Source organism: Gobio gobio (assembly GCF_949357685.1).
Source record: "Gobio gobio genome assembly, chromosome: 8".
NCBI lineage: Eukaryota > Metazoa > Chordata > Actinopteri > Cypriniformes > Gobionidae > Gobio > Gobio gobio.
Window position 1 is genome coordinate 3,127,499 of NC_137114.1, and position 12,134 is coordinate 3,139,632.

A 12,134-nucleotide genomic window follows, 5' to 3' on the forward strand; every position below is an offset into this window, starting at 1 on the left:
CTAAAAACAAAAACAAACAAAATAAGCAGCTAATCTTAACACACATTATTGAAGTAAGAATTTACTAGTAATAAATAAATACCAACCTTCAATTATTCCAACTGTTGTGACAATTTTAGCTTTATTAGAGATGAGCAAAGGATCACTAAGGGGTTCCGAACACGATGAACAGTGCATTTCATCAGGAACCAAAACTTTTGGGAATTCCTTTTCATCTAAATTGGTTGCTGAGATGGGTAGGGAAGAAGGTATTGTTTTCTTTGAAAAGATATATTGCACCATTTTCTTAAGGTTCTCAGTTTTTGGAGAGTACACAATGTTCTCAGTATAATCTTTTTCTGAATCAGAAAGTCCAGTGTCCACTGGCAATGGAGTCTTACAGGTCAAGTCCACCTCTGTGCTCTTCACTCTTTGGAACATTTTTCTGTTGGTTTGGAAAAGATACCATTTGCACACAGCCTTGTGTATACAGGAGCGTCTTGGCCGAGTACAAGGGCAATGCCATGTGTTGTTTTTTGCATTATAAACAACCATGATTCTTTCCAATCGGTTATAGAATGAAACTTTTGGCTCAAAAACAGACACATAGTGCATATAGGATGGACCACCAAGAGTCACATAGGACGCAAAACACACATTTTGTTCTTCAGCTTTTTTCTGAGCATTTAAGCACTGTCTTTTGCGTTCCTCTGAAAACCATTTGTGCTGTACCATTTCTCTTAAAGCCTCTTCATGCAGGACAGCATTTCCAGCATCAGATCTGCAGTAATCCACTGATTTTAAGTGTGTACACTGACAAGATCGCATGCCACTTCTTCTTTTAAAATCCATTACAGAATTGCAAACATCAAGTTCACAAGTCACCTTGTGTGAAATGCCCCATGTTTTATTGATAACATGAATGGGTATACAAGGGCCTTTAGATGATTTTGCTACAGCAAAAACTCCATTTTTTGGGTCAATACACTGACTTTGAAGGTGAGACTGTGCAGTGATATCAGGTTCAATATTCAAGTGTGCCCTTTGTATATGTTTCTTGAGTTTTTTTTTTAAAACGCACAGATTACAGTGGGGACAACATAATCTTTTCCCCTGTTTTCTACGAACACAAAGAGGTGCAAAAGACACCGTTTTTGTCACTTGCGGAGCGGTGTTGTCTCTTTGAGCAGGAAAACTAACTGACTGGACCGGTTTTGGAGCTGCGTCACTACTGGGAGGAGACAAAGATGCAGACTGGACCATCTTTGGAGCTGTGTCACTACTGGGAGGAGACAAAGACGCACACTGGACCGGTTTTGGAGCTGCGTCACTACTGGGAGGAGACAAAGATGCAGACTGGACCATCTTTGGAGCTGTGTCACTACTGGGAGGAGACAAAGACGCACACTGGACCGGTTTTGGAGCTGCGTCACTACTGGGAGGAGACAAAGATGCAGACTGGACCATCTTTGGAGCTGTGTCACTACTGGGAGGAGACAAAGACGCACACTGGACCATCTTTGGAGCTGTGTCACTACTGGGAGGAGACAAAGATGCAGACTGGACCATCTTTGGAGCTGCGTCACTACTGGGAGGAGACAAAGACGCACACTGGACCATCTTTGGAGCTGTGTCACTACTGGGAGGAGACAAAGATGCAGACTGGACCATCTTTGGAGCTGCGTCACTACTGGGAGGAGACAAAGATGCAGACTGGACCATCTTTGGAGCTGTGTCACTACTGGGAGGAGACAAAGACGCACACTGGACCGGTTTTGGAGCTGTGTCACTACTGGGAGGAGACAAAGGCACTGTCTGTTTGACTACTTTGCACATATTTATGTGCTTTATAAAATCAGACTTTTTAATTAGGGTTTTTGAGCAGTGGAAGCAGTGGAAGTGTTTGGTTTGTCTGCATTCCAAGTGGCAGTCAAAGATGATCAAACCTATAAGAATCATACACATCAAACACAATAAAAAAAAATCATATATAAAGCAAAACATGTTTGTCATAAATTTCCAATTATGATACGTAACATCACCATTCACGTTAATATCTTTAACCTTAAAAAGTTATAACATGCTTGCATATCACAACTTAACTTATACTTACGTTCATGGCGAACCGCGCGAAGTCTGTGGCTTTGCAAATGGCTGTGTATCTTGTGATATTCACAAGGTCTAAAAACACTGAGAGCACAGAACGGACATCGATATAAATCGCCGACTCTGATGTCTTCGATGCAAATGCAGTCATTGATTCTTCTCACTGTAACATGCGTCTGTCAACAACAATTAAATAATTACCAAAGCGGAAAAATGTCAAGCAAAGAGACCAACAAATTATATCGCACATATATTACCCCCGTCATCTTTTTTCCTCCTAAAGGAAATAACGATTTTTTTTTTTAGCTAGAGGAAATTACGTATAACTATGGTTACTGCTGATTGGCCAACGCAGTTGCCAGGAGGAAGCTCCTTTGACCAATGAGAAACCTCTTACCACGCCCCTACCTCTTGCCACGCCCATTACTCCAAGCTGCAGCTACCCGTGTCTCTTCTCTGGAGCATCTCTCTTGCAGATAGGCTCTCTTTTAGAAAAGCAGTCTTGCTTCATCATCGCCGTTCGGCTCCGAAGTGAATGACAGCGTGCATTCGCTCTCGCTTCCTGTTTATACCCGCGGCGCGGGGCGGAGCGCGAGATGCAAATCTCGCACGCCAATGGCCCATTGGCCTGTTCTCTATATCTCGAAGCTGATAGGGGCTTCCTGAAGTGATCCCAATTCGTCGGTACGTCCGACGTACGTCGAACGTGACCGACTGAATGGGAACTATCGTTAACTACACTAAGCATGTTATGGCTTGTTGCTAGTTGGGTTACACACGTAACAGTTAGTTATTTTGTTCATTTAGTCAAGTAAAGCTGTGTAAAATGCTGTTTCTTGCCATCGCTATTTAGCCCCTGCAGACTTTTGCTGTGCAACCCATTTTTTCCTGCGTCGTGCAGTCTGCTGTGGAATATCGAAGTCTGCTCAAATTAAATAACATTTTTCACTTTAGCAACATCTTACATGACCTGTCCCATAAATGTTGCCTCTTATGCTCAGCGTTTAAAAAATCAGTCTTTCAGGCTAGACCATCACATTGCATCTTTTGCAGCCTCTTGCAAGAGAGTACAGCGTTTTTATGCTGCCTTCAAGTGCTATATGAATTGGGTTAAATATTAGTAACTTAACTAGCTTAGTTAAAGGGTAACTAAACCCCTGCTCAGAGCTTAACTCCACCCACTGGCAATTTTCAAAAAATGCTGGAAAAGTGGGCAGAGCCCGGCGGACACAGAGGGGACGAACCGAGGGCGGGGCTGAGCGGAGGGTGTGCACCTGAGACCCGCAGTGACGGATTGTTTGATAGCTGTCAGACTCGCGAGTCGCAAAGATGTAGAATGACTGGAGTGACGCCAGCTTTGCAACAGAGCGGTCGTTTCTCCTACCTTCACCTGAAGTGGAGTAGGGTGGATTGTCTGTAACAGACACAAACCCGGAGCCTTATCAATGCGAGCCGCAGCTCAAACTGCGTTAACTCCCGATGCCGACGATGCTAGTTTTTTTTTAATGTTTTTTTTATTTTTATTTTTTATTGAAAGTAAACAAATTTACATACAAAATAGGCATTAAACAAGCAGTAACAATTAACACATTTCCAAGAAGCAGACATAGATGCAAATTACATGTAACAGCAATGAATTCTCAAATCAAACAATCAAGAAAGGTCAGAAAAAATAAATAAATAAATAAATGAATAAATAAATAAAGAAAAAAGATTAAAGAAAAAAAAACAAGAAAAAAAAACAAACAAACTGACATTTATAGAAATAAGTAGGTTCTTGCAAGGGATAGTTACAAGGAGCTATATTGTACATAGCTCATTTAAGAAATCAGCAACTTTGATTGCTTTTTCATTTGAAAGTGTATGAAGTGAAGTAGCAAACACTTTAAGTTTGTTAGTAAAATGAGGGAAAGAGGGTGGGATTTTCAAAAATCTACATTTATGAATGAAGTGTTTACCAAGTTCAAACAGGTTATTAATCAAAAAATATTGTGAACAATCTTTTTTAAGTACACCAAATTTAATTTGCTTGTATTCTAGGGGATTTATACATGTAATAATACATGACAGTTTACTATATAATTGAGACCAAAACAATTTCGAATAATTGCAGGAAAAAAAAATGTGCTCAGTGGTTTCAATATCAGTTTCACAAAATTGACAGGAGTTTTCGTCAATATTAAATTTAGATTTGATAAATTCTTTAGATGGGTATATATCATTTATTATTTTAAAATGAAGTTCTTTCACCTTAGGGACACATGGAAAAGCAAGATAACTCATTCTCAATTCCTTCAATTCTTCCGGGTTAATCTTTGAAAATGTAGTAACGTTTAATTCTATTCGGATGAAGCTTATCAATGAAGATATTTCTAATATATTTATTGTTACATCTATAATCTTTAATAGATAGTTCACCCAGATAAGGAGAGGGAAGAGAGAATGATACAGAGTAGTATGAAAGAATCCCTTTCACCAATAACACCAAGTTTTTTGGTATGGCATTTACAACTGTGAAAAACTCTTTAGGATGACATACAAATCCATGTTTCAAACAAAAATCATTGTAATTAAGAATATTACCATAATTGTCCATCATATCCAATAGGGAAAGAATGTTATATTGAACCCAATTTGCATAAAATAAAGATTTATTATGGTGTAAAATAAAGTGATTGTTCCAAATACAAGTTTTGTGTGGACTGAAATTGTGAGAGAATGCTAATTTCCAATATAAGAGAACTTGTTTATGGAATGCAGATAATTTAAGTGGTAATTTGGACAACTCAAAGTCACACCTAATCAAAAACTCCAAGCCACCTACTTTCCCAAATATTGAAGAGGAGATCGTAAACCATAGGCTATTTGTATTGCAAATAAACGATCTTAACCATTGAGTTTTTAAAACACTATTCATTATTTCTATGTCAATAACATTTAATCCCCCTTCTTCATAGCTGTGAATTAAGTCATTTTTATTAATATAATGATGCTTATTTTTCCAGATAAAGTTAAAAATTGCAGTGTTGCATTCTTTTAGTAGGTGGGGTGGGATAGGTAAAGAGAAGGCTGGGTAAACAAATCTAGATAGAAATTCCATTTTGGTTAACAAAACTCTTCCAAAAATTGAGATATCTCTTTGAATCCAGCTATTGAGAATAATTTTTGCTTTTGAAAATTTTTTAACAAAATTCTCTTGGACACTTTGATTGCTGTCTCTAGTAATAGTTATCCCCAAGTATTTCACAGATGTTTTTATTGGTATGTTACATAAAGAGTCTAATTCACTTCCATGAATTGCAAATAGTTCACATTTATTTACATTTAAGTGCAAACCTGAAGCTTTGGAGAATAAGTTAATTAATTGAGTGGCTTTACTAATTTGATATTGGTCTTTTAGAAAGATCACCGTATCATCAGCTAATTGACTAATACCAACTTGCCTTCCGAACACATTCAATTTATCAAAGTTGCTGTTTCTATCTATCAAGATAGCAAGCATTTCTACTGCTAAGATGAATAGAAAAGGGGAAATGGGACATCCTTGTCTTATTCCTCGCGAGATATTAAATCTTTGGGATGTACCAAAAGACAGTGAAATAGAACTATTGATATCTTTATATAACATTTTTATCAAAGAAATAAATTTATTACCAAAACTAGGGGTGCACCGATCCGACTTTTTCAGTCCCGATACCGATACCGATGCCTGGGCTTTGTGTATCTGTCGATACCCGATACCGATCCGATATATTGTTGAATTAATAATAAACTGTATATCTTCCACCTTATACCTTCCTTGAAGAGACTAAAGGCACCAGACTTTACTAACTAAACATAACTAAGACAAAATAACAGATGTATGTAAGGTGTTGAATTCTTATTTATTTAAAAAACAATTGTGCATTCAAATCTAAAATAGAATGTAATCTAACTTCTTTAAATAAATAAAATGTAGCAGTGGAAACAAAAAACAGTGTATTGGTCAAACATAAATAGTAATCTGACAGTTACCAAACATTTTTTACACTACAGATAATTGTTTTGGTATATAATCATATCAATATTAAAAAGTAGCATTACAAATTAACAAATAGTCTAATTTTCTACCATATGCAATTTAATAAAAATTTTCAGCTAGCTAATAACAACTTTGTTCTGGTTTCACCTCACTCCAGATTAAATGATTGTAGGCTAGGCCTATTTATTTTACTACACATTGTCAACAGAAATAAGATGAAATACTGTTGATAATTAAAAATAATTCTTACTACCCACTCTTGCTAAAATGGGTAAGCACACTTGTGTTCTCATTTCAGTTGCGTTCTGAGTAAATTAATAAACTGAGTTCATGAGTTCAGTGTTGGACAGATCAGTTCTGGCCAGTCGTTAAAATGATTCGGTTCAAAGGAGTCATTAGGTCACGAATCGGACATTAGCAGACGCGTTGTGTGCGAATCCCGTCTGTTAGAACATCGCGAAAGATGTCAACACACAGAAAACACTTCATAACTGGATATAATTTGTCTCCCGCTTATTGAAAGTATGCTTTATGTCAGCTGGTCAGAGAAGAGTCAATGTTTTTTGAGCGCAATTCACACCCAGTGATAATTCAAGGACAAAATTGTCCGAATGTGTCACGTGCAACATGGTTTCGGTCTTCCGAGCTTTTGATTTGGATTAATATGTGAAATATGAGAGCGAACACTGATTATTTTGAAGACCCAGAGAGTGTGCGCGGGGGAGGAATTCTCAGATCGGTCTCTCTGTCACTCAGTCACAAGCGCAGCATCTGTTCTACATCACTCGTAAATCACAATAACTCCTCAAATTAGGCTTTGGCCGTCAAAAAAATGTCAATGCAGGAAAGACCCTGACTTTGCAGTAATACCCTCGAAACAGCGACGAACTAGTTGGCGTGGCAAGCGTGAAATATCTCCTCCACACAGCCGACTCTCTGGCTCGCTCCCTTCTAGCATGCGACACACGTGAAGCTGACGAATGACGTAGGTTCTGCTGCGACGGAAAAAAACACCTGGATCGGCTTGTGGATCTGTTAATTTTTCCGATCCCCGATCCAGCTATTTTGTCAGTATCGCGGCCGATATCCGATCCTAATATCGGATCGGTGCACCCCTAACCAAAACCAAATTTTTCAAGAGAGCTAAATATAAAATTATGTTCAATCGTGTCAAATGCTTTTCTAAAATCTAGAAAAAGAATATAGCCATCATCCTCAATCCATTCACAATAATCCAAAATGTCTAAAATTAATCTGATGTTATTATGTATTGATCTGCCTTTTATAAAGCCAGATTGTGATTCACTAATTATTAGATGTAAAAAATGTTTTAATCTGTTTGAAAATATATGAGCTAAGATTTTATAATCACAATTAAGTAAAGTGATGGGGCGAAGGTTATCTATATGTTGTGCATCTTTACCTGGTTTGGGGATGAGAACAATTAATCCTTGTTTCATAGTTGAAGACAGTGAATTATTTTGGATACACTCGAGAAAGGCTTGAAACATTAGTTCTCTCAAATCTTCCCTAAAGAATTTATAGAATTCAGAGGTGAGGCCATCTGGGCCTGGGGATTTCCCTGAAGATAATTTATCAATTGCTTTATCTACTTCCTCTATTATAATGTCAGCTTCACATAAGTCTCTAAATTCCTGGTCTAATTGTGGTATAGTGTGTATATTATCAAAGAAAAAGTTGCAGTCTGATACAGAGAAGGATGAGCTTTATAAGGAACTATAAAATTGAAAAATCTCTGAAGAAATCATTTTTGGGCAGGTACTTATAACCCCATTCACATAAAGAGAGTTTATGGCATTTTTTTCTTGCCGCCTTTTTTCAACCCTAACCCTAATCAGCATTAAATTTCCAGTAACTCTTGTTATGCGTTTCTCTTTTGCCTGAGTAGAAGGATATAAAAATGCAACAGTGATCTGTTAAAGGTGCTGCAGATATGGAGACATCTTTGATAAAGTCAATTAGGTTAGATGAGGTTAACCAGTAATCAATTCTCGATTTGGAAGTCCCATTGGGTTTGAACCAGGAACATTGTTTAAGGTTTGGATTCCCAGCCCTCCAAGCATCCACTACATTATTATTCAAACAAAAATTAAGAAGGTTAAGATTGGGGTGAGAAGTAGTAAATTTAGGTGGGAAGCGGTCTAGTGCTTCATCTATAACCATGTTGAAGTCTCCTCCTATAATAATATTATCAGTTGGATACACAAGTTTCAATTCAAACAAAGAGTCAAAAATTTCAGACAATAATTTGTTGTTTAGGGGAGCACTATTGTAACCATATACATTGAATAAAATAAACAAAACATCATCAATGTTCAGAACAACTGAAGCCCAGTGGCCATTTGAATCTGTCTTTACCTTTATAATTTTGCCTGGCAGGTTGTTGAACAATATTGCAACTCCTGCGGAATGTGTTGAGGCATGGCTGAAGATGATTTTGTCCCCCCATTGACTCGTCCAGAACTTCACGTCATCGGGGTTAGAATGCGTTTCTTGCAAAAATACGCAATGTGAGTTTTTGTTTTTACAAAAAAGAAATAGAGCTTTTCTTTTGACAGAGTTACGAAGACCCCTTGCGTTTAAAGAAATACAGGAAAAAGACGATTTCACTGAGAACATTTAACTGATAATAAAGAAAGAAAATGAAAAATTAAAATAGATGTGTAAAATAAGAAAATCAGTCAGAAGAATAGTAACCGTGCTCTATAGAACTCAAAGCAACGTCTCTCAAACAGAGCACTGTAACGAGATCTCGCTCAACAGCAAAAACATCCCACTGTCTTTGCAACGCAATAGGAGAACGAATGTGTGCGACGTCGTTGAAATCAGCCGTCCTTAACGATCCGGGTACCCTCTATGTAGCCATACGGACCACGGTAGTATGCTTTCTTCCCTGCAGCTCCAGCCTCACTAATCCTCGGCCATAGTGCCGCGCGGGCTTCTCGATCTGCCTTAGATAAATCTTCGGTGAACTTTATTCCCCTGAATTTACAGACTTCCGAGACTTTGGTGGAGCGCCAGAACTCGTCTCTGTATTTCCGCATGCAGAACTGAATGATCACCTGCCTGGATTTATCCTTCGTTTTGGGACCAATGCGGTGCACTGTGTCCACAATGTCTTCAAGTTTGTGGTGCAGGTGAGGAGCAATTTCGGCTAGCAGCGAGACGATTTCTCTTCGGATGTCTTCACCTGCTGTTTCTTTCATTCCGATTACTCTGAGGTTCCATCTTCTTTTATAGCGTTCGAGCTCCGACGTGCGGTTTATCAGATCTGAGTGCGATGTGACAACAGAGGTGAGTTGTTTGTCGAACAAGTTCACTTTAGTTTTACAGTCCTTTATTTCCGCCGCATTGAATTCCACAGCTTTTGTCAAACTGACGATCATGAGACTGTTCTCGGTTATCTTATGCTCAATGCTGCTCAGCTTCCCGTCTTGTAGGTCAAATCTGGCAACTAAGGTTTCCAAAAGAGCAGCATTGGAGATCTCGGGGCTATCATTACCTTTCTGTTTTTTGGCTGTGGCTTTAGTTGGGGTGTTCTGTGACGAGAAAGATTCTTTGCGTTTCTCATTGTGATCATCGTGGTCGACTTCCATGACGTACTCGTGTTCAGCAAGAGCACCCAAAGTTTTTACAGTCATTCCTTTTTGCCCTGGAATGACTATTTTCGGGTGATTAGAAGCTTTTTTTGCTGACATGGTCCAGATGGTTGTTGAAATGCAACAATTGGGATGGTAAAAAGACGAAAAATAATATAAACGGCAAGATTGCTGAAGAGCCGAGAAAATTACATGTGCTTAGCCCACCATCTTGTTGCCTCCATATGCCGACGATGCTAGTGAAGCAGCCGCGCAAGAGAACTGACCTAATCTATCTGCGTCCGCGGCAACCACTTGCGTGTCAGGGTTTGAAAGCGCGTCTCATGTATGAAAATTATCTGTACACATGTAGGGCGGCAATAATATCGCAAGAAAAGCCTGACGTGTACTGACAACTGCATTATTTAACCGTATTTTCTTCAATACAATGTTATAGCTTTCCTATAGCTCAAACAGTAGAGCATGGCGCTAGCAACGCCAAGGTCATGGGTTCGATTCCCAGGGGAAGCAAGAATTGACAAAATGTAAAATGTGTACCTTGAATGCAATGTAAGTCGCTTTGGATAAAAGCGTCTGCCAAATGCATAAATATATAAATATAAAGCAAGTGTCAAGTGAGTTTCATTCATAATGTTTACTTCATGTAATATGACAGTTCATACTGGAGTGAAGCCGTTCTCATCGTGTGATTGGGGGAAACATTTCTGAGGGCGTGGTGAACTCGTGTCAGGGGCGCGGATAGTGAGCCGTTGGAGGTACCATCCTACGTCATGATGTACCACAACGTCCAATAGGAAAATTCAACTGCAGTAGCCACCGTTCAACCTTAAGAGGGCAGCACTTTGGCGGTTTTACACCATATTTTATAGAATTAAAACACTTTATACTCAAATGTCAAAACATTTACTCGAATCAATGAATAGCATTAATAAAGCCCCAGTATTATAGATCATTAACTAAAAAAAGTTGGTTTAGGGTTTAGTTACCCTTTAAATACTGTTGGTCATAAACACATTCTCTCAAGTTAAAATTTGAACGTGATGAGCTCGTAATCATACGGAGCCCCGGACTTGACATGCAGGGAAAAATCAATAACGTTACTATTTTATATAACGTTACTATTTATAGTTACTAACGAACAAAATATTTTTTTCTTGCCGCATGTCATGTTTCAGGGCTCCGTAAACCCACGATTTCAAAAGTGGGAAGTAGGAATTTTCCTATAGCACATGAAGGCAGCATAATTTAAGCGTGCTTCTAAGGATGCCGTTTCTATAAGTTACCTACAGAAGGCCGAAGCTTCAGTGGCAGCTGCAGTGAATGATAACTTAATTAGTCAGGGAATGTTTTTTGTGTGTTTTTTTTTTCGAATTTTGGGTTTATCGGCCCTATTGCGCGTTGCTCTTTCTCCCATTCATAAGTAATATACGCGCATCGTCTTTGGCTTATCTTCATTTAGGCGTTCATAGAGTTAACTGACATTTTCCGACGATTCTTATTTTCCACACATTTGATTGCACTCAAGTCTGTCTGTGTTTTACAGTTAACGTTATATGTCTATAACGTTAACGGTTTTAATTTTCCGTGTGTTCAGAAAATGATGTAGATGGTGAAACAGTGGATTGTGGACTCACTGAAGTCATGGTTGGCTACCTGTTCGATGGTTCCTTCAAAAAGCAACTAAAATTTAAACAGTTTGTACACCAATACAAGAAAATGAGACCATTGTTGAATTAGAGCCAGTACCAGTTGAAGTCACTCAGTCTACGGCAGAACTCCAGCCTCATCCTTCCACTGATCCAAGGTAAGGGCAGTATTTGGACGGTGCTGTTTTGGTAAATGTGTTCAATAACACAACATCGTATCAAATTTAACGTTATTTAAAATTATAACGGTGAAAAAAAAACTAGATATTGTCGTAATATTTTGTAAAATGTCAATCTTAAATCTATGCATATGCATTTATTTATGCAATATATTGACTCTGCCCACTGTTCAATAGCCCATAAAAAGGAAACTCTGATGTAATGATGGGTGTTTTTTTTAATACATGTAGCACTGCCCTACAATAAAGGCTATTTAAATGAGAATCTGTGTGAGCACCTGGGTGGTGAATTGTTTCTTTGTATGCAATAAGATCAACCTGCAATTGGTTACTGATGTAATTTTGTATTGCAGTGTTGAAGCAGCTCATAGGCGACTACCGGTTGTGACTGTCATTCCAACCTTTCACAAAGATGTCCAGACGAGACTTGACATGAAGGAACCGTGTCACACAGTGCCAAAAGTAAGCAACAAAATAATAAGAACGCTGTATGAAATGATGGCAGAATACTCCCTGTAAGTGTAACCATTATTACCATCTTTGCTACTACAACTGTACTACTTAAAGGGTTAGTTCACCCAAA

General features: G+C 38.4%; 1 protein-coding gene across 1 annotated transcript in view; it reads right to left on the reverse strand.

The window, feature by feature from the left end:
* LOC307130995 (uncharacterized protein) overlaps positions 1–12,134 on the reverse strand; it is a 68,281-nt gene that overhangs the window by 5,791 nt on the left and 50,356 nt on the right. Inside the window, exons 3-4 of the mRNA XM_079824358.1 lie at positions 2,093–2,261; positions 87–1,925 (exon numbers count right to left, since the gene is read on the reverse strand). Coding sequence (XP_079680484.1) covers positions 87–1,815 — 1,729 coding nt within the window. The 5' untranslated portion in view covers positions 1,816–1,925; positions 2,093–2,261. The remainder of the gene's footprint in view (positions 1–86; positions 1,926–2,092; positions 2,262–12,134) is intronic.